The 25,738-nt window shown below is 42.7% G+C and overlaps 1 protein-coding gene across 2 annotated transcripts in view; it reads right to left on the reverse strand.

The window, feature by feature from the left end:
- ATG2B (autophagy related 2B) overlaps positions 1-25,738 on the reverse strand; it is a 71,378-nt gene that overhangs the window by 15,850 nt on the left and 29,790 nt on the right. For both annotated transcript variants that reach the window (XM_080660858.1, XM_080660859.1), the window contains exons 16-34: positions 25,226-25,328; positions 23,493-23,688; positions 23,066-23,208; positions 17,811-17,968; positions 17,255-17,427; positions 16,667-16,817; positions 14,679-14,878; positions 14,439-14,519; positions 13,084-13,190; positions 12,833-12,925; positions 11,938-12,008; positions 11,492-11,568; positions 11,044-11,214; positions 9,225-9,366; positions 6,503-6,705; positions 4,474-4,700; positions 3,412-3,520; positions 2,414-2,608; positions 1,315-1,416 (exon numbers count right to left, since the gene is read on the reverse strand). In XM_080660858.1, coding sequence (XP_080516984.1) covers positions 1,315-1,416; positions 2,414-2,608; positions 3,412-3,520; positions 4,474-4,700; positions 6,503-6,705; positions 9,225-9,366; positions 11,044-11,214; positions 11,492-11,568; positions 11,938-12,008; positions 12,833-12,925; positions 13,084-13,190; positions 14,439-14,519; positions 14,679-14,878; positions 16,667-16,817; positions 17,255-17,427; positions 17,811-17,968; positions 23,066-23,208; positions 23,493-23,688; positions 25,226-25,328 — 2,702 coding nt within the window. The remainder of the gene's footprint in view (positions 1-1,314; positions 1,417-2,413; positions 2,609-3,411; positions 3,521-4,473; positions 4,701-6,502; positions 6,706-9,224; positions 9,367-11,043; positions 11,215-11,491; positions 11,569-11,937; positions 12,009-12,832; positions 12,926-13,083; positions 13,191-14,438; positions 14,520-14,678; positions 14,879-16,666; positions 16,818-17,254; positions 17,428-17,810; positions 17,969-23,065; positions 23,209-23,492; positions 23,689-25,225; positions 25,329-25,738) is intronic.

The raw sequence follows: 25,738 nt of genomic DNA on the forward strand, positions 1-25,738 counted from the left end.
AGTGCCCTCCCCTGCCGGCCTAATCTCACCCCCAACTGCCCTCCCCTGCTGGCCTGGTTGCCCCCAACTGCCCTCCCCTGCTGGCCTGATCTCCCCCCCGAAAACAGCCCTCACTTGCCGGCCTGATCTCACCCCCAACTGCCCACCCCTGCCGGCCTGATCTCGCTCCCAACTGCCCTCCCCTACTGGCCTGATCTTGCCCCCAACTGCTCTCCCCTGCTGGCCTGATCTCGCCTGCCTGATCACCCCAAACTGCTCTCATCTGCCAGCCTGATCTCGCCTCCAACTGCCCTCCCCTGCCAGTCAATTTGGTTCTGATTTGTCAGTTTCTATGCCAGTCAGCATCAAAAGCTCCACCTCCTAGGCAGCCATTGGCTCCTCACAGTTCACCCAGATTTGGTTCTGATTGGTCAGTTTCTATGCCAGTCAGCGTCTCCGGGCCTATCTCCAGGCCTGATCAGAGAGGCAGGGCTGATCAGCAGCCCCCGCAGAGGCCCAGAGAGAAACAGAAGTGTGGCTGCTGGAGAAGACCAGAGAGAGAGAGGCAACGGCTGTTCAACAGCTGCCATGGAGGCTGCGGATCAGACCCTGCCTCTCTCTGGGCCTGATCCGGAGCCCCCTCAGCAGTCAGTGCTGGGTCACCACTCCCGCAGCACTGACTGCAGGACTGACTTCCAGTGTTCGGTCGAGCCTGGGGTCGGTCGTTACAGACCCTGGGTTTTTATATATTAGGATACCTTGACTAAAGCCTGCAGAAGAGGCACCAACTATGTTTTTAACAGCAATTTGGCCCAAAGCAAAACCTAGAATAATTTGATGGGATGCTTGTTAGAATATGGGAAAGTGGATTTATGTCTTTCCATAAATCTCTGTTGTCTGTGACCTGTTTAGGTGCCAATTTACTAATTTGTCATTTTACCCAGGGCAGAGGAACTGTCTTCCAGGTGCTGCGAGTAAGACACATCCTTTATATCTTTCAATCATATCTCAGGGCTTCCTTTAAGACTCTCTGAAAACACCTGCACATCTGAATTAGAAGTGTGTCCCTAAGAATTAGAATGAAAAGCAGGTTAAAGGGCTATGTCATGCAGACGCTGAGGAGGAGTCCGGAGATAACATCTAGAATGATTACACACCAACAGTTCAGATTCCAAAAGCCTAATAAATCCGCCCTGTTCTTTACCAGCAGAAGTCTGTATTAATTATCCAACTTTCATAAACGTTAAATAAAAGGCATTTGATTCTTAAGTCTCTCATTCCGAATGTGGGCTGTGTATTTCACCATAGTCCCGTGAATTATGAGTATAGATGTACCTGGTCGATATTGAGGCGAAGTGGCATCAGAGACACTCTTAAGCAGCACTCCTGAGGTGACCTGCCTGACTCCGGGCGCACGTGTAATGCTTTAACTGTCAACTACAAGAAAAAAGGGAGAGAATATCCCCAATGAGATTAAGACGTTGCTCCCATTTTAAAAAAAGAAAGGAAAAAAATTATATTTCTAGAACAGAAAGTGGAACTGTTTACCCTCTTTCCTTAAAGCCTGAATCAAACTTTTCTGGGTCACACACTCCCTCAAGAATCTGAAAGATATGGATGCTTTTTAGAGAGAAAAGAGCACATGGTGCTGCCGTGCAGTCACAGGAGGCTACAGGCCCCGGAGCTAAGCCCAGTCCATAGTCCAGAGCCAGCTCCATGACGCTTTCACCCAGGAGTCCCCACTAATCATTTCTATTCCACTACACCTGTTCAAGTGTTAGAAATCTGAACCCTTCAAGCAATCCTAACTACTCTGTGCAGATTGCTATGGACTTCCGGTTTCCCTCAGCTATCATCATGATGACGATTTTAGTGAATGGACCCTAGAAGTGACAAGCAAAATAATTTTTAAACCATAAAACTTTAAGCAGCATATTTAAAAGGGGTTTTCATATTAAACTGGGTAAAGATACCTGGTAATTTTCCCCAATCTAAATCTTCTGCAGTTACCTATATGATAAAAGCCCAGGACCATTACGGTGGAATGACCGGTCGCTATGATGGGCACTGACCACCAGGGGACAGATGCTCAACACAGGAGCCCTGGTGGTCAGTGCGCTCCCACAGTGAGAGCGCCGCTCAGCCAGAAGCTGGGCTCATGGCTGGCGAGCACAGCGGCGATGGCGGGAGCCTCTCCCACTTCCACAGCAGTGCAAAGGAGTGGCGAGCCAAGTTGTAAGGGGCGAACAGGCGGTGGTTAGGAGTGAGCAGATGGGCAGTTAGGAGCAAGGGGTCAGACATCCCCCGAGGGGTCCCGGATTGCGAGAGGGTGCAGGCCGGCCTGAGGGCCCCCAAACACAAAAATTTTATGCATCGGGCCTAAAAACACTTTTCTAAACTTCAGATAACAAAAATATCAGGTTTCCAATCTTACCATGTTGGAATGAGCTTTGCGAGGCATTTCCTTGCTGCAATACAGGTACAAGAACTTATTCATCTGAGACGTGGCCAGCCGGTCTCGAATCTCCAGGTCCTGCACAAGGAACACCTGCCGGGAGACTGGGTGCTCTACGAGGCTGGGGTCGCACTCCGGCTTGCATGGCGGGTAGACTTCATGCTGAAACTTCACCTTCACAGACAGAAAAAGGAACACAGGGCCATCGTGACATTTTATTTAAATTAGATTTTGTCTCTGCAATGCAAAATATCACTCATCGTATTCTTTGAATTCTCAGCTTTCAATTCCACTTTCATAGAGTGTACCGTTCCTTCATTTATTTGCTTACTTATGTGCCGATCTGTATGTACCCTAGCACACATGGATAAGCTTGACTGACATTTCCTATGTAACCTTGGCAAAATCCCCATGCTTTCCAAGCCAAACTCTCAAGAGGAGTAAGACATACAATTATCATCGTGCGCTTATGAAACTGCCTGAAAAGGAATCAATGGCAGCAGAGTTAAAGATCCAAAGAGTGCAAGGATACAATTAGACACGTGGAATTGGCATCACTGTATCTCCACATTAAGCACCCTAATATGTGACACTCAGCACAATCCCAGACAAGCTGACAGAATTAAATGCATATAAAGTCATTGGGGGCCTGGCCCTACTGTGTAGGTCTAGAGTAGACATTCACAGAGGACCTGACATGTGCTACCCAACACAGGCCTTCCCAGATAGACTCCAGGCATGGCTCCCAGTGTGGTCCTGGGGAAGCAGGATCAGAATCCCCTCAGAACTCATTAAAAATGCATGTTCATGGGTCCTACCTCAGATCTACCACAGCAGAAACTTTGGGGCCCAGCAACCTGTTTTAACAAGCCCTCACGGGGGTTCTGATGCTTGCACATGGGGGGTTGGGGTGCACTGATGAGCCCTCGCTAATGCTCCCACTCCAGTGGAACTTTCCCTTCAAAATGCCATCTTACCTTGCTTAACTGTATTTCCATTAAAAAGTCATGGTTTCTTCCTCTGCCCCCACATACCATATTACGTCCATGTCTTGTGGGCGTGTGAGAAGGTGAACTGTGGGGACTACTGTAATTGAAAAAGAAAAACACTGTTACAGGAATATTCAAAGAAAGACAATGAATAACCACAGGAAAAACAACAAGCTGAACAGAGTGAGATACACAGCTGCCAGAACACTGCCACACACGGCACGACTACAAACCAGGAGCACAGCTTTTATACTTTGGAGACACTGCGAACATGCACGTTATTGTACTGCCCTGACGGCCGTCGTCTGCTAGCAAACAGGAAACCTAACTACGATGCTGGTGTTCACATCACAGCACAGTCTCGGAAATGAGACTTCCTTGTAAGTTCCTGGTCACTTCAGAAACCCCTGACAGTTAGAGTACAAGTCCTAGAAATCCCAATGAATAGACAGAAGAACTACAGTAAATTCACAAGTGTTTAAAAATTACCTGTAAATAGAAACAGTCACTACACTGTTGTGCCAAGGTTACCACCTCCTGGCGCCTTTTCTCTCCTCCCACCCCATGAGCGTGCCTGCCCGCTACCTAGTCCTCTATGCAGTTCTCTAGCTCGACCAAGTGATGCACCCGTTTAACAAGAACTTCAGGAGCATCGACACCGCTGTGTCCCGAGCTGGGTGCTGGCGATTCAGGGGCATGCATGGTCCCTACCTCCTGATGCACACACTTCACTGCCCTCAGTTGCTCACACAACTATCTCTCCATTTCGAACCCAGGGCAGGGTCGGGTCACACTCATTTTAGTGAACGTGCCCCTAACACAGGTTCTGGCACATGGTAGGTGCCCGAAAAATTTTGCTGACTGGAAAGCACTTAAGTCACCACATTTTAGTAAATATAGAAACATTGCACATAAGTTTACAAAATGGAAAACTCTAACACTACCATTTACAGAGTAATACAAATTGCAGATTTTTAATACTACTTTATTAATAATTCTTCAAACGATAATCCTGCCAAACAAACTTATGTAAAAATGAATTTAACTTACATGTAACTTTTAGCTGGAGAAGTAGGAGGGGCTGTTCCAAAATCCTTTCCTCCATAAAGATGCCAAACTAGAGAGACTTCTTTAACAACATACCGGACGACGGGAACAGGGAAGTGCAAGGGGGCTCTGCTTGCATCTGTCTTCTTAACGGGCAGACTGAAGTAATTATCTCTTATCACAATTGCATCTTCAGCCATTATTTTTACAACTGGCTCTTCTTCCTTCTCCTGGAACAAAGAAACAGGTAACACAAACTGTCTTAGCCAAGTAAAAACCACTGACTATGCTGCCTGTCTCAAAGGGATATATTGATCTGCATCCTTTCTAGTGATTTCAATAAAAAAACAGAATAATAGTCCTGACATTAATCATCACAGAAGATATTCTGCATTATTAGCCATAAAGTGGACTCTCTGTTCTATCCAAAGTACCCCATAAGGGTTTTTTATCTATACTAATAATCCTATCTAATAAAGACAGAATATGCAAATTGACCATCACTCCACAACAAAGACAGTGGCGCTCACAGCCAATAAGGAGGGAATATGGAAACTGACGCAACCAAGATGGCTGCGGCCGGGCTGGGACGCAGGCGTTCCGCCCTGCCCCGGCTGCTCCGGGCCTCTGAGCAGCGCGCGCGCGCGCAGGTGCGGAGTGGCCAGGGCAGGGCGGGACACCTGCTATGAGTGGGGAGACAGGGGGGTGGAGGGAGCTACAGGAGGGCAGCAGGGCCAGAGTAAAGGCGGAAGGTGGCTCCAGCCGGAGTGAAGGTGGAAGGCAGCTCCGAGAGCGAAGGTCCAGGTCCCGGGTGCTGGAGGGAAGCGGTGCCAGCACCCAGGGGAAGGAAGGCCTATTCTTGCACCAATCTTCGTGCATCAGGCCTCTAGTAGAAGAATATGCAAATTGCCCAGGACACCATCACAGTCACAGTAACAACCGAACATCAGGCAGCAGGCTGCGTGGGGTGACAAGGCTGGCAGAGGGGTTACTGAGGGATGACCAATCAACTGAACAGCAGGCTGTGTGGGGTGACCAGGCCAGCGGCGGGGGGTGGGGGGGACGGACAGTTGGGGGCGATCAGGCCGGCAGGCAGAGGCAGTTAGGGGTGATCAGGCTGGCAGGCAGGTGAGCAGTTAGGAGCCAGCAGTCCCGGATTGTGAGAGGGATGTCCGACCGGCAGTCGGATATCCCCCAAGGGGTCCTGGATTGGAGAGGGTGCAGGCTGGGCTGAAGGCACCCACCCCCGTGCACGAATTTCATGCACTGGGCCTCTAGTACTCTATAATTTGGCTTTTACTATGTGACTGGCAATAAAAAGGCAGATTGTGAGTGTGTGTGTGTGTGTGTGTGTGTGTGTAGTTCTTTAATTCAGAGTCAATACTGCATTCCAAATCTGACCTACTCTGACATCCTGACCAAATTATCACGTTCCTCATAATGAGATTATCATGAATTTGATTGCTTTCACTTTTTTTTTAATTCCCCAGAACTTAGTCAAATAAATTATAAGTAAGCAGTTTAAAACATATATGCACTAAATAGTGATGCATTTTGAATGGGGTTCAATTCTAGCACCAATGCTTAACCATTTTGGTTAGTGAACTGTGGATTCAGTAAAAGCAGACCATGCTTTTTACATGTGAGCATGACTCTAAAATGGAAATTATAGCAACCAACCACCAGCCTTCACACAAAGCACATCTGACCTCTCCCAGGTCTTGGACTAGGAACTCTGTGCAGCACCCCTTTCTGCCATGAAACTCCCCAGCCTTACTACACATGACATCTGTTAGTTCAATTAACTATGAAGGAGATTTTGCAAATATAGAGCATTCTTCTCTGAGTCCTTGAGAGATGTGTCATAGAAATAGTAAAGCGTAACAAATATTTACATAGCGTCAATAGTAAATTACCAAACAAAGTAATTCTCAACAATAAAAAGTTAAAATCTAAAGAATATTTTTGGGCCTTTGATCAATTTGACTTTTAGCGCTATCTTAACGCCTCAATTATGCTATCAATTTATTACCTGAACAGTTGCCCTTGGTGCAAAGAGAATGCAAAAGTCGTCGTTTTCAGTGGGCACGCCTGGCACTGTGTCACTAATCAAGTGGTGGGTGAAGGAGGCATAAGTGGGGCCGGGCTCCTGGGACACATTCCCACTCTCATCTGGAAACAGGAAGAGGTCTGAACAACATGGCTCCTGAATATGACATTTTTCATCCAAAACACCTAGGCAGAAAGATTACAGCGTTCAGTTTTGGCACATTCTGAAACATCAATAATAACATAACAAAAATAAGCATTTTAACCGTGTGTCAGAGATGCAGTATGTTGAATGCTTTCACCTGCAAAACCTCACTTTTTCTTACAATTACCCTGTGACTGCTGATAAAAAGACGAAGACTAAGTTTGAAGCTCCCTGAGAAAAGAATAAACAATGGGTTCATGAAGCGGCAGTCTCCTCCTAGCTACCGTGCGGGAGAAGCTCAGGAATTCGGCAGCAGGGTTTAGTGGTGGCTGCAGTTTGGTTTTAGCCACAGTCTCATGTTGACAATTCTGTCCTGTGGGGAGAGCTCTGCAAGAAACCCATTCACAATATTGCAAGAGCAGGGAAACCAATGTACCCAGCAACGTCACCTAAAACTAAGGAACTCTCTGCTGATGGACGGTGGGAAACAGCAGTCAGGCAGGTCTCCAAGTGACTCCGAGCCACAAAGAGACGGCTTCTTGGGGTGCTGGATACCCACACGGGACACCTGTTCTCAGGTAGCTCTCGGCATGAAGTTCACAAAAGAGGGCATTTGCACCAAAATCTCTATGTAAACATACATTTTTATACAATTTATTTCATATTAGATTCACCAAGTCTTTCTCTACAGTCATTCAAACCAACCATTTAATATGGACTGAGAACACTAAAATGGATAAAGGGACATTTAGCCTCTAGAGCAGTGGTTCTCAACCTTCCTAACGCCGCAACCCTTTAATACAGTTCCTCATGTTCCTCATGTTGTCGCGACCCACAGGTTGAGAACCGCTGCTGTAGAGCCTAAGACCATCGGAAAACAGATATTTACATTACGATTCATAACAGTAGCAAAATTACAGTTATGAAGTAGCAACGAAAATAGTTTTATGGTTGGCGTCCCCACAACATGAGGAACTGTATGAAAGGGTCGCGGCATTAGGAAGGTTGAGAACCACTGCTCTAGAGGCTCACAGACTAGACTTTAAATTCTTCTATGGCAACACCTTGAACTTACCCCTCCTTGAGTGCCTAGTACAGAACCTCGTATATTGAAGCTGCTCAGTCATTACACACCCATTCCCACATAAGGTCAGCTGCTAATATGTATTACACATAATGTGGTGCTAGGAAGCTGAAGGTTCCCATTTGCTTCCTTAGTTCTAATTTAGAATGAAAGCAACATGTAATGCTAAAGACTTATAACATCATAAAGTAATTTTTAACAATTAAGAGTCCACAACATATCGAAATAGTTAAATTCATCCAATCAGAAAAAATATATTTTTCAGAGACATGCTTCAAAATATTTAGATGCTCCCCATCTGGTTCCTCCTCCTTGCCTATCCAACTTTATTGTTTAATTCTTTTCAATACTAGTGGCCCGGTGCACGAAATTCATGCACATTAAAAGGGAATTAATTAGAGGAAATATTTTAATATTGCTATTTGCCCTTTCTCTATAATAGAAGTGTCAGAGATGAAAGAAAATTAGTAAAATGTATATGAAAATCTTCCTCCTGTCAGAGTATGGGGTGCGCCACAGGAACCAGAGTCAAGTCCCCACCCACACATGTGCACCTCAAAATCACACAAGACCCAGACCCGGCTGGCCCCACCGCCACTGGGCTAGATCAAGACCCGGCTGGCCCCACCCCTGTCAAGCTCCACCAGGTGGGGGCGCGGCCTCAGGTCACCTGGCCCGGTGCCAGGGTGGGGGGCATGGCCTGAGGTTCCCCGGCCTGGCACCAGGGCAGGGGGCATGGCCTGAGGTCCTCTGTCAAGCTTCACCAGGCAGGGGCCGCAGCCTCAGGTCCCCTGCCCCGGCCCAGCACCACACAGCCTCAGGTCCCTGCTGATTGCTTGTTAAGGCTCGTTACGGGAACTCGGCCTCTGCTGTGGGCACAGCCATCTTGTTACGGCATGGCAGTCAATTTGCATGTTCCCTCTTTATTGGATAGGAGAGGGACCATTTGCTACATAGTAGCCTGAGCTGCCAGGGGAGCAGGGCTCCCCCGCCTCTGTCCATGTCTCTTAATGTTAACGACCTTGCCAAGATACCTTCTCTCCCTTTGACATACCTAAGTCCTATCCACTGTTTGAAAGCCAATTCATCGCCCTTTCACTGAAGTCTGATGCACCGATTCCAACCCGGTCCGAACAATATTTACAGTGCGTAACGCATTCTGAAGTGTTTCTTCCTGTGTTATCATTTCTGAACCACTCTGTCCGGTTCAGTGCCAGTTTGCTTTACTAGCCTATAAGCTCCCATAAAACAGGGCGGTGCCTCCCACTTGATCTGCATCCCCCACAGCATCCTCGTCAGTGTTAATTATCTACTAGATACTCTATAAACCAAGCTGACTGACTAATAAACATCCACCAAAACTCAGACTTGTTTTCTCTTTCATGAGTTCCTTGTTGAAGAACTTATAGGAACACAAACAATGTAAGCCTCGGTGACAACACCAGGGCTTCCTGAGGAAAGCCCCGTCTGCCTTACCGTTAGGCTGAGGTTTCACGGAGGAACTGGCCTGGTGCACTTCAATCTCCTCCATAGCATCGCTCATCAAGTCTCGTAAAATCTGTTGATCTGCTTCAGGAAGTACCGGGCCTCGTGAGGACGACTGACCACCAAAATCTACCTACAGTCAAAGAAACTAAGTAAAAAGAACTGCAATCGCTCTACAAAGCACACTATTTAACATTCTTTTGTCCCAGAAATACACTACGTTTTACAAAAACACCAGCAACAGGAACATATTAACTTTTCAATATTCTGCCCAGCAGCGGCTCCAGTTTAAGATTTTAGTGTCATCGTCACCCCAACAACTACGGGCACCACCTCAAAACCAGCCCAGGGAACTGGGACCGTGAAGAGGCAACACGGGAGGAGAGAGAGAAGGTGGGAAAGTGCCATAAAGCGGGGCGGGGGGATCTCGCTCTGCAGAGTCTAATCTGGGCAAACCTGCCAGCCGCCAGGGCTTCCATGCCTTCGAGACAGTTGTGGCTGGCAGCTCACTTCTTAGAATGAAGAGATACATCAGGGCAGTGGGGGCATACACAAGAGGGAAATGGTGCTTCATAGGTTCAGTTCCAGCCCTGATAATTAACCATTTCAGTCTGAGAGCTGTGGATTCATTAAATCCACACCACGCTTTTAAATGTGAGCAAGACTCTAAAATGGAAAGATCCTAGGGCAATTATCAGAGGGAAGGGGCATGGGGTGGGGAGAAGAGAGTAAAGGAGAGATAAATGGTGATAAAGGAGATTTGACTTGGGGTGGTGAGCACACAATACAATATACAGATGATGTATTACAGAATTGTACACCCGAAACCTATGTAATGTTATTAACCAATGTCACCCCAATAAATTCAATAAAAAAAGTAAAAGATAAAAATAAAACGAAAAGACCCGATTTGAAAGGGACAATTTAAAATAACTTTTCACGAACTGGACAATGTTTCCATGAAGAGTCAACAGTAGAGAGGGAGTGCCCAAAGTCACTCATTAGCAGTGAGAACAGCGCAGCAGGAAGGGATCAGGGCGGCAGAGTGTGAGATGGTCCTGAACGAAGGAATGCCAGCCAGCCCGCCTTTCTAGAGGCTCCTAACGTAAGGGCACCGAGAACTCTGTTCACAGAAGAGGTGTGAAAACACAGTGAAAAATAAAATAAGCTAGACAAAGTGGACGCTGGTCAATGTGGACATATAAGAGGGCAAAGAGGTGGCGCATTGAACCAAAATAGCTTAGTTGTATGGCCGTTTCTGCTATTAATGATGGCAAACCTCAATTCTCTGCGTCTTATTTATCCACCTGTAGCACAGATAATAATCTCTAACCTCTGTATCGCGCTGGGTTAATGAAATCACCTGAGAAAGTATCTACAGTAACACCCCGTTTTCAGTATAACAAACATGGGAGATAATATTATGTAAGTGCTGTAAGTATCCTGGCAATAATCTGTTTTCTCATACCACGTTTTACATACTTGCATATAGTAAGTTCTTACATGACAAATGTTTTCTCTCTCTCCCCAGGACAGATGAAAATAACAAGTTAAAAAAAAGTGTTATGTTGGTTGAGAAGATTAATAATGTTCTGAAACAAACAATATCAAGCAGTAGGATAATTTTCCAAAAAAATCCATGGAAGCCCCTTTCCAGACCCCATCCTGTGAAGGTAACGAATAGAGATGACATTTTGTTTCTTTTCTGCCTTATGCCTGTTGTGAAGGCCTTGCTGATATAAACATGTCACTCGTGCGGCTGGAATGAGACAGAGGGAGTTCGTTCTACAAATGGCGTTGCCGACTGTACCGTGGTCTTTCTTTGCGGGGTCCCTGGCTTCACCTCCGCCTTGTTGGCTGCATGTAAGTCGCCGTAGCTTGCGATGTACTGAATGAGATTCATTAAAGCAGCACAGGAGTCTGAGCACGTTCTGATATGGACAACGTCGCTGGAACAGTGTAACTCAAAGCGTGAGTCAGTCTGGACACGGCACAGGAAAAAAGGATGAAATGTTTTCCAAACAAGAGGCCAAATTTCCCTTTTTTGTATAGTTTTACATTAAATAAAATATAATAATTTGTCTTATCAAAGGAAATGTGTACTTATAGTAACTCAGTCTTCATTTTAAAATATTTTATCTATTTTTGACCAAAATTAGGGTACGTGAAAAAATAATTCTACAGCAAAGTCAATGCTCTTTCAGTTCCTCCTATTAAAAACAAGACAACTAAAACTTCCAATTATTTCAATAACTTACTTTCTCTCCATCAGAATCAGACTTCACTGCAGTTATGGTTAATTCTAAAAGCCCCATATCCATCACACGAACATAATCTAAAGTTTTAAAAAAGAATTAACAAAACGTTTGAGTATAGCTTTTTAAAAATGCTTACCCAACACCTAATAAAACTAGCATCTCTACAACTCATGGCAGGCAGTGCTAAAAATATTTATAATGCAACAGAAATATAGTTCATCCTACAAAAATCCTATAACTTATTTTAGTTAGAAACAAAATTTGCCTTATATTAGAGTATATATAATTTGATGCACTTAAGGACATTACAACTTCAAACTGATATTTAATAAAATCCTTAGTTCCCGGGCATTTTTCCAAAGTTAAATGCTTTAAAATAGTCACACACAAAAAAATGAAAATAAAAAAACATTCCTCTATTCCAGATTTTGCTTTTTCACTGTTACCTCTATTCAGATTTACAGTGACAGTGTTACACTTGTCAGACAGATGTAAAGCAGCTTCATCCAAGATTATTCTGAGGGGAAAAAAAGATCAAGTCAATTATCTAAAACACTAACCTCTAATATATGCACTTGATCACTATATATGTTAGTTGTATCAATCTTTCTGACATAAATATTATCGAAGTCACATGCAGCTTCTAACTTATAAATGTCATGTCACGTTTTTTTAAAACTCAGTGCCAGAAATATTTAAATGGTGTAAAGAATGAGATTAAATCATCTGCTCAAATTAATTCTGAATTTTTTAAAATAGATGTCCCAATTCACAAGTTTTAAATTATGAAAATGAAGTGTACCAGGTATTATGGGAAGTTTATATATCTACTTTAAAAATTAAACTAACAATCTCAAGAATTATTTTCTCCCTGAATAGAAAAGGTGGGACAAGCCCTAGCTGGTATGGCTCAGTGGATAGAGCGTCGGACTGCAAACCAAAGGGTCCTGGGTTCAGTTCTGGTCAAGGGCACATACTTCGGTTGCAGGCTCCTCCCCGGCCGGGGCCCTAGTCAGGGCTTGTGCAGGAGGCAACCAATCAATGTGTTTCTCTCACATCAATATTTCTCCCTGTCTTTCCCTCTCTCTCCCACTCTCTAAAAAAATCAGTGGGAAAAATATCCTTGGGTGAGGATTAACAACAAAAAAAAAAAAAAAAAGAAAGAAAAGGTGGGATGAATCATTTGAGAAAAAACTGAAAATGGGGAAAAGGGACATGACTATTAGTAAAAAGAATGCTGATTTTAACAAAAAATTGAGAATCTAATCAAAGGGTTCAAATAAAGCAGTCAGTACGTTTTGAACAGCTGCATTTAGTGTACAAAGAAGTCCACACAGGTACCTGAGTGTAGAAGACGATTTATCCAAGGCAACACTACTTGAAACGCTGAATGTTTCAACGGTAAGAAGAGATCGGATTGGCAGGTAAAGAGGCCTACCACCGAAAAGAAACGTCAGAACGTCAGTCTGCTGCAACAACAGAACCTCCTCTTAAAGAGCATTCTGAACCTTAATTCTACGGAATTATGCGTTTTCCCAAAACTTAGCACATATTTTAAATAAAAGTTTACTTTGTCCCATTTATGAACTAACCTGTAATCGAGTGCGCAGCTCCAGAGATGAACATGAAAAGTTGTAAGCGAAGTTGGAGGATTATATCCCAGAACAGGTTCATCAGCAATGTTCAGGAAGTATAAAATCTATAATCACAAAAATATAAAATTCCCTGCTTTAGAAGAAAAAAAAGTATTGATATGGTATCATTAATATCAATGTCAGACAAAATATTACACACAGAAAGCAACCATATATTGGAAAATCATAATTCTAAAAGGAAAAAAATCATCATTTTGAAGAATTTCATTTAAAAATTATTTACAAAACTAGAATTTGAAGTAAAAAGGCCCATCCAACAACAGCAATACTATAGAAATCTTAGGAAAATCATATCTTATGAAACTAACCAAGTATGTATAAATTGCTTTCACATTATTTTGTTTGGAACAAGTCTTTTAAAAAATTTTTTTTTCCTAAAAACTGCTTAAAACTGTCCCATCTGGTTTTCTAAATAATCCATTGCTAGGAGAAGTTTTTATCCTTAATTTATACCTAGCTGAATCTGAAAACCAGTCCCTCTCACGAACATCTTTTCTCACATATTTCTAATCTAAGAAAACAAGGAGGTTAGGCTAAATCTCTCCCTTACAGCTAGTTTAGTTTTCATACTAACCATTTCTCTACCCCCACTTTACAGATGTAGATATAGATATTCTAAAGAATATCTTCTCATGTTTCTATACATAGATAGGTAGATAGACTACCTTATTTCCCATATGCTTTTATTTAAAAAGCCTTCTATAAAAACATTCAAGTTTAAAATAATTTGTTTTCCCAGCACACAAAAAAGTTCCTCTAAGAAAAATGAACAAGAATCAGTACACTATTTTTTATTCTCACAAAGAGTTAACTTCTCACCCAAAGTTTCCTGTGAAAAAATAATCAACTATATTTCATTAAGCATATACAATTATTAAACTGGAAATTAATGACAGAAATTCTTATAAATGCCTCAAGCCATGTTATTGGCTTAGAGAGTAATTCTGAAACTATGGCACTTAAAGGACACACGGTTATATGTGCAAGTCAACACATCCTTTATTGCTCCCTATGCCAGGCACCATACAGGTCCTGGGATGCAGGCTCCCTTCCCTTTAATGGCATAAAGGATAACTCTGTGTTTGAAATGTTTAGGGACCAAACTTCGAGGTAAAAGACCAATCATATTCTGGAGCGCTGACAATGTTCTATTTCCCAACCTAAAAGGAGGTTATGCAGGAGTGTTTGCTTCGGGATAATTCACTGAGCTGAACATTTATGGTCGGTGAAATTTTCGGTACGCATATGCCAACATAACACAAAAAGACTGCTACAGACACACAGCCTCTTACCTGCTCATGCCAGCTCAGCCCAGGAGGGAGCACTCTGTGCTGGAGAGTGGCTCCTTTCAGTCCCACAGCAATGAGAAATTCCTAAGGAGCAGCACAAGGAGTTACACTCACCACCTGCACACCCTCTAGTTCTAACTGGAAGTCTTCCTAACAAAATTAATGGGTTGTCTTTTATGCAATCATTTTAGCTAGTAATCAAACCAACAGCACGTACTTGGTATAGAAGTATAAAATACAGACCTTTGTATTGGACTCTGATTTATCAGACAGTATTTTAACAGCAGCAGAGAGCATATTCAACGTGTCTCCTCCAACACCCTCTGAAGAAGCTCTACTGAGGCCATTTTCTTCAGAGCAATAAATGGTGGGTTCCAACCAGTGTGGACGCGTGGCACTTGGCAGCCGTACTTCTGTAGGAAGAACCACTCCATCCACTATGCCTACATCCAAAGGGAAGTGAAAACATAACAAAATGATTACTTGAAATTAGCTCACGGACTTCTGTAACTGAAAACAAAAGCCGTGTACTCCCACTGAATACAACAGGGTTCTGGAGGCAAAATGTGCAAGAACCGACGTGGCATTGTAACCCATTCCTCTATGCTAACGTTCACATGCCTGATGTGCCCAACTGCAGAAAAATTAGGATTTAAAATGCTAGGGCAATTCAATTTAAATGGGAAACCTGGTAAACGTTAAGAATGTACACGCATCTCATGTCTATTTACAAGGGACACAGGAAATGTGCTCAAAAAATGTAAATTCTGCCAAAACCGGTTTGGCTCAGTGGATAGAGCGTCGGCCTGCGGACTGAAAGGTCCCAGGTTCGATTCCGGTCAAGGGCACGTAACTTGGTTGCGGGCACATCCCCAGTAGGAGGTGTGCAGGAGGCAGCTGATCAATGTTTCTCTCTCATTGATGTTTCTAACTCTCTGTCCCTCTCCCTTCCTCTCTGTAAAAAATCAATAAAATATATTTTTTTAAAAAAAGAATGTAAATTGTGTCTATTACCAAAAGGAAATACTGCTTGAGAATAAAGAATGTAAAGTCCTGCCCTGACTGGTTTGGCTCAGTGGATAGAGCGTCAGCCTGCAGACTCAAGAGTCCCAGGTTCGATTCTGGTCAAGGGCATGTACCTTGGTTGCGGGCACATCCCCAGTAGCGGGGTGTGCAGGAGGCAGCTGATCGATGTTTCTCTCTCATCGATGTTTCTAACTCTCTCTCTCTCTCCCTTCCTCTCTGTAAAAAATCAATAAAATATATTTAAAAAAAAAAAATAAGAATGTAAAGTCCCATCAACTGATCAAAAATAGGTAGTAAGATATGGTACATACACAAAATGGAATATCATTTGGCAATAAAATGAATGAAATACTGATACACCTCGATAAACCTTGAAAACATAATACCAGTCACAGTACATGCGAATCATACATTGTATGATTCGATTCATAGATAACATCAGGAATATATCAGGAATAAATCCATACAAAATGGAATAGTGGTTGCTCAGGGCGGGGAGATGGGAGGCTTCTGGGGGTTCTAGCTAAAGGGTACAGTTTCCTTTGGGGTAATGAAAATGTTCTAAAGTTTATTGTGATTATGGTTATACAACCCTGTGAAATATTAAACACTACTGAAATGTATACCTTAAATGGGTGAATTGCACATGATATGTGAATTATATCATACTAGAGGCCTGGTGCATGAAAATCGTGCACTTGGGGGGGTACCTCGGCCCAGCTTGCGCCCTCTCGCAGTCTGGGACCCCTCACTCCTTACCGCCCACCAGCTCACTGCTCCTTACCACTCAGCTGGCTGCTCCTTAGCACTGCCACGGAGACGGGAAAGGCTCCCGCCACCACCGCTGCGCTCGCCAGCCATAAGCCCAGCTTCTGGCTGAGGGGCACTCCCCCTGTGGGAGCGCACTGACCATCAAGGGGCAGCTACTGCCTTGAGCATCTGCCCCCTGGTGGTCAGTGGGCATCATAGCAACCGGTCATTCCTTTGTTCGTTCGATTTGCATATTAGCCTTTTATTAGATAGGATTGCAAAAAAGAACAGTCAACTTCTAATTCACAATAAGTATTACTTTGCCAGTGGAATCAGAACACCCCACAGAAATCATTTCTAGTATCAGAGCTGTGTTCTCAATAGATTTTCATTAAACAAAATTTGAACATGTCTAAACAGAAATGAAACACACACATACTTAACATTTGTCCTACCTTTGTGGTACAGACTGAAGGTGCTGGAATGAAGGCAGATGTAGTGCTTGTCATCAAAACCTTCATATTTTGTAACACAAAATAGCGTACCACTACTGAACTCTAACCAGAATTCACCATGCTTGTTTTCCAAAAGCTCTCCATTATCTTGCTAATAAAAAGATGGGAAAACACAGATGTCATTATTTAAATGCAGAAACCCTGGGACAGCATCTCTCAGGCTGCAGCCCCGTGGTCTGACTCGTAAGCCATCTAAAATGGTGATGTGAAAAACTGAACACGGAAATGGGGCCTCTTCTGTCAAACGAGCCCCCTGTACTCCATACTCCTTCACAATGGACAGATTACTAGTTATCTTCTCGGGAGCAGAACAAGCATGTTTCCCAAAAGAAGGTGTATATAACGTTTGTCTTCTGAGCTGCACAAATGGCAGCTTTCCAGAGTCGCTGTCGTCATGACCTGCCTCAGAAAGCGGGTCTTCTTCAGTGGCTGAAACCACTCCCAACTCCCTCAATTACAGGATGTGTTATCGTGGCATATTTAAATAAGGTGCACTTGAAGGAACACTTGATATTTGTAAATCTTTACCTTTACGTCTGTAAACACTGCCATTAATCCGTGATTAATACTCAGAAGAACGGAGAGAAAACTCTGTGAGTTCTTATTCTGAGAGTCAAGTTTTTTTTTCCTACGGGAACGATAGTTGGGATCAAGAGTAGAAAAATACTGCAAAGTCTCCTCCTCTGATCCACTTTCCTCATCTGTGAGAAATAAAGGTCACAATTACATGGTTCTGACAGCTTCTTTACAAAAAGAGCAACCTGAACATTATCATAAGAATATTTATTTTACAACCTGTTCCTTTTTACTCAGAATCTGGTATGACAATAAAAATGTACATGCTCTGTTTTTTCGTTTTACCACTGAACTTCAGACAATGTATATACTATCACTATAAAGATAATATCATTAATAACAACATTCTCAATATACAGAGAGAAGTGGAGAAATATAAATTACTAAAATATATTAAAAAATGTAAATGAAAAACATCAAAGAATGATTTTTTAATCCATCAACTGAAAAGGCTACTACTTTATTACTAACTAGGCAGTGACATCAGAACAAATTTAAGACACATTACCATAGTGAACTGTAGATTTGAATGGACTAAAACTATCCTTGTTGAAGGTATTGATCAGTTGACTGGCTACTGACAGCCCAATACCATACGAAATATTTTCAAAAGTCTCCACTGGTGAAGGAGCTGTTGGTTCCCACAGCAGCAAGTCATTAAAGATCCTATAAAGACAAAGCTGAAAAATAAGTACATAATTCCTAGTTCAACTAAAGGCAATCTGAAGAACATCCCTTTAATAGGTCGCATGAATAAGAATTTTCTAACTGCTGAAACAGAAATTAGATCTTACAAAAGTTTTTACTTAAATATCAATTATGTTCCTAACATGGAAAAATAACAGACATGGCTATAATGCAGGGCATTGAGAAAAGAATCTGTACAATTAGAAACCTAATTAGGTGCCTGCCTACTTTTACCTGTGTTACATGCATTAAATAACATACATCTAAATGCACTTTAAAGAAGGAAGTTAAAATTTTTTGAAAAAACATGAGAACAGAAAGAAGACTGTTCACACACATGAGAGCACTCTGTGAACTCTAACAGATCATGCACTGCCTCACTTGACCCTCCCACCAATCCTGTGGGCAGCCCCGGGAGACTCCTTACTCTCCCTCTACACTTGAAGACCTGCCTCATAGAGGCTAAGTGACCTGCCAGAAGCAGATTCGTTGGGAAGATGGCGTGAGATGAAGAATGCATGTGGAACAGGGAACAGAGAAAGGCAATCTTTCTAACTAGCAGGCTAACCAAGTCAATACTGGAGACTAATGGGGTGACCGATGTCAAGCTAGGCTACTACAAGATCCTACTTTTTAAAGAAATATGTGTCACTACTCAGATGTCCTTCTGCCCATACCCTCCCCTCATCACCATGTCTATGTTTTTTCATGCAAACAAAGACTTCACAGCGTCCTCCTAAGAGCCCTTGGTTAGATTTGGACCTGCAGCAACTCCTTCACACACACGATTCAAACGCAGCACTTATAACATGCTACTGTACTTTCCTGCTTCCTAGCAGTGGCCCTCAGAGAGAAGGGCCTGTGTCTTGGTCATCTTTATACATGCCCAGCACAGTGCTCTCAGAGCAGGCAGTGCTGATGAAGGGACCAGTGCGTGACTCACGGGGAAGGATGCCAGAAGCAGACTCATCGTAAAGCCTAGTGTGAATTCCAAGCAAGGTGCCAAGCGATGAGGTAGCCCAGGCCCCCTCCTGTGAGAAGCCACTTGTCTAGGAACGTCCCGGGCCAATTCCCGAGCTTCTGAAGCCCTAGAAAGTATAAACCAGGACTGAGCACTGTGGCTCACAGGGCCTGGAATCCCCACCCAAAAGGACCCTTTCTGGAACATCTCTAGGTGGAAGACACTGGGGATAGAAGGCAGAACTATGTCTCAGACACACTGACCGCTGTGCCCCAGAACTGTGTGGTGGCCACCTGGCTCACGGCTTTTTGGGCATATTTATTAAAACAAAAGAGTTTAAATCCAGACCTTATCTCCACTCCTATATGTATAAATAATGAAGGTATAAAGTGAATTTTCTCAGAAAAGGGTCTTCCTTTCCTTATTCCCTACAACTATTCTCTTATCTTCATAGATTAAAGAGAAACTATTACTTAAAATAAAACCTGGAGTTCACAGTATATAAATAAAACTTCATAAGATTTTACTGTTTTTCTTATTTATATTTTGGTGGTGTTTTTAATAACAAAGAAGAAAACACAAGATACTTAAGGATACTTCACCATGATTCTGTGGCTATGAGCCTGAGATATAATAGAAGCTCAATAAATACTTAATAAAACTAGCTAGAATTCTTTTTTTTTATTCTACTAGAGGCCCGATGCACGAAGATTCATGCAAGAATACGCCTTCCTTCCCCTGGCTGCCGGCACCACCTTCGCTCCGGCCCAGAGCCACCTTCTGCCTCTCGCCTTGTCACGTCAATTTGCGTATTCCCTCCTTATTGGCTGTGGGCACCGCCATCTTTTGTCGCAGAGTTACGGTCAATTTGCATATTCCGTCTTTATTAGCTAGGATTCTAAAGGACTATTAGCACAGAAAAAATTCTCACGTACCTCAGACTGACACTATCTTTTTTAAAAAGAGCTAGTTTGCCGAAACCGGTTTGGCTCAGTGGATAGAGCGTCGGCCTGCGGACTGAAGGGTTCCGGGTTCGGTTCCGGTCAAGGGCATGTACCTTGGTTGCGGGCACATCCCCAGTGGGAGGTGTGCAGGAGGCAGCTGATCGATGTTTCTCTCTCATCGATGTTTCTGGCTTTCTATCCCTCTCCTTTCCTCTCTGTAAAATATCAATAAAATATATTTTAAAAAAAAAAAAAAAAAAAAAAGAGCTAGTTGACCAAGGCATTAAATGAATAAACCAGTATTTTAAATGTATGAAGTAAAAATACAGCTGGTTATAACTCCAGTTCAGAGAAATGTTTTTAAATGTTATATATATGTTATATACACATAGACATATATACACATACATATGTGCATAAGGGTGTGTGTGTGTGTGTGTGTGTACATTATGGAGACACTGGCAAGCCTTGAATGGGATCTGAGGACTAGATGGTAGCAATGTATACTATATATGCCCTCGTTTTGGTTGGTGACCTGTGGTTATGAAGAAGATGTCCTTGTATGTGGGAAATATACACTCAAGTGCTCAAAGTTGAAGGGGCATTAGGGCAGCAACTTACTCTCAAATGGTTCAGGGAAAAGTGTTTTCCTGTACTTGCAACTTTTCTGCAAGTTTAAGAATGTTTAACATTTTAAAAAATATTAATTTTTAAATGTATAAATATATGCAAAGCCAAATAAGGGGCAAAGAATTCACACCCAAGGAACTTCCATGTGTGACTTACATGATCCACAGGAGGGAAGGACACTTGGTGTTCACCTAATCCTAGGGCCTGAGAGGCCAAGTGGGCAGAGTGAAATAGAACAAAACTCTCTTAATAATCCTCATTTAACCCACTCCCAGATGGACAGGTCCTCTCGAGTTCCCTGATTTAAGCAAGTCCTCTGACACACTTATGATGGATGTCCCACATGCTGACTGCTGGCTGCTGGGACAGACCACTCCCTAGCGCAGCTGAGAGCTTCTCCCACCAGTTGAGCCCTATGTTTTGTCTCTTCACCACAGGTCAGTGGTGTCTGGCCTCAAGTTTGCTCATTCCAGCTGTGTTTATTATTGTAAGTATAGTTTAGTTAAATGTTGTGCTAACTGATGACTTTTAAGTATACAGACTGAGGTGGAAAAACCTAGAAGGACTCTGCACTCAAATTGTTTTGAAACTATCTTTTTTTCACTCCACTTCAAAGAAACTGAAACTGAAAATTGTAGACAAAGCCTTCTGGGTACACATTATGCAAAAATTCCAACCAGTGACTCATACTAACAAATAAGCCTTCTCCTATATTTAAAAAGAAGTGGTAAATGAACATATATTTATAAAGTGCAGTTTAAGGCATGTATCACGGTTCTAATGTCCCAATTTAACCAACAACCAATTAACACCGAAAGAAAAAACCAAGGGAATTAAGCCCTCTGCCCTCCGGGCTGGGCTGGAGCTGTCATTTCACTGTGCTCGGTTTAGCCTTCCACACTGCAGGCTCTCAGGAGGCATTCCTCAAGTATAAAATAAGAAGAACAGTCTAGAGATCAGTCGTTTCCAAACTTCAGGTCATCTGTAAACCCTACGTTAAAAACATCAGGAAAGCTCTCTAATGTGAATTTATAAGTTATATGCAACTTTTTATAAATTATGCATATTATAAAATAAATATAATATAAAGTTTTAACCGTTTTTTTAAAAACTAAATAGAAACACTAGTATTTTCTTCCTATAGTCAATGGACTGTCCTGTGAATCTCATCTTCAAGACAACTGAACTATAAAGGTCATTCTGAAACTTAATTTTCTGATTCTAAGACCAATAGTCCTGGTCACTGGTAGTCAGTGAGGAGAGCCAGAGCTTATCATTAACAGTTCAGGAATAAAGGGCCAGTGATATTTGATACCAAGCAAATCTACAGCTGAAACAATAGTCTAAGTTTCTGAAGATGAATGGAAATTAGAACCAGGTGGTTCCATGTGGGAAGCTAGTGGTGATGGACACTAAGACGTCTTCCTCCAGAACCCGACATGACCACCTGCAGGCACGCTACAGAAGAGATTCCTCAGTGGGCAGGAAGGGGAACAATGATATCATCATCTAGAACCTCACGTGACCACCTGCAGGCACACTACAGAAGAGATTCCTCAGTGGGCAGGAAGGGGAACAATGATATCATCATCTAGAACCTCATGTGACCACCTGCAGGCACACTACAGAAGAGATTCCTCAGTGGGCAGGAAGGGGAACAATGATATCGTCATCTAGAACCTCATGTGACCACCTGCAGGCACGCTACAGAAGAGATTCCTCAGTGGGCAGGAAGGGGAACAATGGCATCGTCATCTAGAATCCCACGTGACCAGCTGCAGGCACGCTACAGAAGAGATTCCTCAGTGGGCAGGAAGAGGAACAATGACAGATGACTACTGAGTGCTTTCTATGTGCCAGGCACTGTTCCCTCCACTTCCCAAGTGTTGTACCATTAATCCTCCCAACAACCCACTGAGGCCGACACAAGTATCACCCTCATTTACAGATGAGGAAGCTGAGTTCATGACACCAGGTAAATTGTCCCAAGTCTTCATAGTCTATGACCTTCAACTCTGGAATGCCATTTATTTCAACATATTTTCTGGGTATGTATGTTTAAGGGACTTTAAATATAATACATTTTAATTTTTACACAGAAGTTTATGTGAGAGTTTATCATTCTAACAAGACCCGGTTTGGACTTTGAGAAGGGATACTTCTGGAACAAAGACTCTAGGATTCTGACTCCGCCCCAGTACTGCTGGCCCTCCAGACAGGTATCTCCCAGCTCTTTTCGTGTCACTGCACACACAGAATGGGATTTGCTCAGTACCTATGGCAAGTGGCAGTCGGCAACCTGCCAACGTGAGGGCAAAGGGAATAAATATCTCACACACAAGTAACACAGCTGCCAGACACACTGGCTAGGAACCTGCTGTGACGACAGCACACCATCACAGTAACGGTTCTATAAGCAGCACCACACAAGGTTCCCCGAGTGGAGACAACGTTAAAGCCAGGAGAGAAAAGGGGGAGCAGGGAGGCAGAAAGGCAGTCAGGCAAAAGATCCATCCCGTTCAACTAGTGTGCTTCACTCACCTATTATACAGCTTCTCATAAAAGCTTCTATTAGGTAGTGTCATGTGAACATTGGGTAACGTCAGTTCCAGGACATAGTGAGAATTGCTGATGGCTTTATCCTGAAATTCTGTCATTTCTACAGGGTCTCCTGGCATCACCATCTAAAACATGATAGTTTAGTACAAAAATATGCATTAAAAAACCACTGTATGTTTAAAATAGTAATTGCATCTTCTTACTCTAAGCTTAGGAGTTGGTGTGTCGGCAGATAAATAAGCATGTAACTTTTCATTTTAACCAAGGAGGAAAAAAGATATGATTCAACCGTGGAGTTAAAAACCTGGCACAAACAGTATATTGAGTATTTCTTGAAGAAAACCAATTAAAGCCATTAGTACATGGTCAGGGATAATGTCTTCGTGGTTTGCTCCCACCTTTACTTTACCTGTTCGTTTTCAAACATTACTCTGCGAGAAGAAAAGGGAGAGGGGGCGGGTCTTCTCAGATCACACACGTCTTTCAGGGAGTGAGCACCGCCTTCCTCCTCTTCCTGATAGTGGCCATCACTCTCCTCTTCTTCCTCCGCTGCTATTCTCTCCAAAATGGAATGCATGGCTAGTGGATTTATTTTCAGTACAATTCTGATACCAAGGACAATTTTAAAAATCAAGATCCATGTATAAACTGCAAAACTTTAACTTTTATGTACATTAATACAAAAACCACTGATTGAATCATTAATGGTGGGGTTTACCTTGTCTGCAAAGTCTAATTATATCTAATCTACCCCGTTTCTCAGCATCTTATAAACTTAAAAGTGTAGAATTGATAAAACAAGTAAACCAAAGAGAGGGATTAACATTTTATTCTTAGCTAACTGAAAATCTGACCTTTTGAGGATACAAAGATTTGCTTTTAAGTTCACTAAGAATTCTATCTATTCTCACCAACCCTAATTATTCTGCACGCAGTCTGTTTTGCCATATGGAACACTTGCATACCTAGGAAACCCTGTGTCATAAATATGTTCAAATGGCGGAGGAGAGGTTGGCTAGGGGATATTTTCAGAACTGCAACAACGAAGTCATCTTCCCTTTGGGATTTTCAGTAATAAAAGGATTGTGTTCTCCTCTGCTGGCCATCGCCAGCACAAGGCTGTGCAGTCTGTCCTTTGTCACATCAGCCCATTGTCACGAGGAGGCTTGCCCCCCCAAACAAGACAGGCATCTGTGTCCCATCCAGAATGGCTTTTTCTTTTTTACTACGTACGTAGGTGGTACCTGTTGGTTCTAGTTATGAAGTTTCACAACTATTTCCTAATTTACAGTTATCCTAATGGAAATTGTGCTTCCAAATTACATAACCGAAGTAGATCCATTTCTTATGATGAAAACTCATGCCCTAACTTCCTGCGGCTTTGCAGGCTGCACTGATAATGTCTGTCCTCAGAGTCTGACAGGCCTGATACATAGGTGGTGGGGTGTAAAACAAGGCAGGAAGGAAAATGGCACCGAAAAGATCACCTTTAGCGAGGCTTCAAATACTTACTTTTTAATATAATAATGGATCATTATTTCAAGTAAATTAAGTTATTTCAGACATAATCCAAGCCCACTATCAGGCTAATTTAAACTAACGAATGGCCACCCAGCCTAAGGCATCCTGAAACGGTGGTTCTCTAAACCCAGCTGCACACTGGGATCACCCGGTGTGTCTTTTAAACTACACTGCTGCCCAGGCTCCAGCCGAGGATCCCAGGGTGGGGCCCAAGAACCAGGATTTTGTAAATGCCCCCCAGATTTGAAAATCACTCTCCCAAAGCATCAGTGACCATAAAGCTCACTTGACAACTAACCAAATGGTGCCCTACGATATCTCTTCTACTGCAGCCTTGAACTATTTTAACATGGTCAATGACTCTTTGGTTCTTCCACTTAGACCAGAGAGCACATCTTATGCTTCCACCTCTCACAGTACCTAACAGAAAAGACACTTTCATAGAACAGCACTCAAACACATTTTTTATTTCCTTTGTCCGTCTTCCTCTGGGTTCGCTCATTAAGGCTGGATATTTTTAGCTTAAATTTAATAGCCAAAGTGATGGTTAAAAAGAGCACAGTAATTTTTTTAAAGGAAAATCTCATTAAATGTATGTATCATATCCATCTGCTTACTCACCGTGGCCAGTCAAAGTCATCTGACGATGTTGTATCTCCATCTACTCCACCAGACACGTGGAGAAACTTAATCGATGGCTCTCCTTTATCTTCCTGGAATGACCCTAATAAAACAAGACTGATTAATCGAAATGCATGACTTCTCAAGGGCTGAAAGGTGCTGTCCTCCTTAAGGGAGCAAAGTTTCTCTACATCAGGAACATGTGCAACATTAAGTTCTACAAATGGCCAAGAGACACATGAAAAAATGCTCAGTCACTAATCATCAGAGAGATGCAAATTAAAACCACAATGAGATACCACCTCACACCTGTCAGAATGGCTATCATCAATAAATTAACGAACAGCAAATGCTGGCGAGGATGGAGAAAAGGGAACTCTAGTACACTGCTGGTGGGAATGGAAAACAGTATGGAGTTTTTGCAAAAATTAAAAATGGAACTTCCATTTGACCCAGAGATTCCACTTCTAGGAATATATCCTAAAAACTCCAAAACACCAATCAGAAAGAATA

Source organism: Plecotus auritus (genome assembly GCF_963455305.1).
Source record: "Plecotus auritus genome assembly, chromosome: 1".
Taxonomy (NCBI): Eukaryota; Metazoa; Chordata; class Mammalia; order Chiroptera; family Vespertilionidae; genus Plecotus; species Plecotus auritus.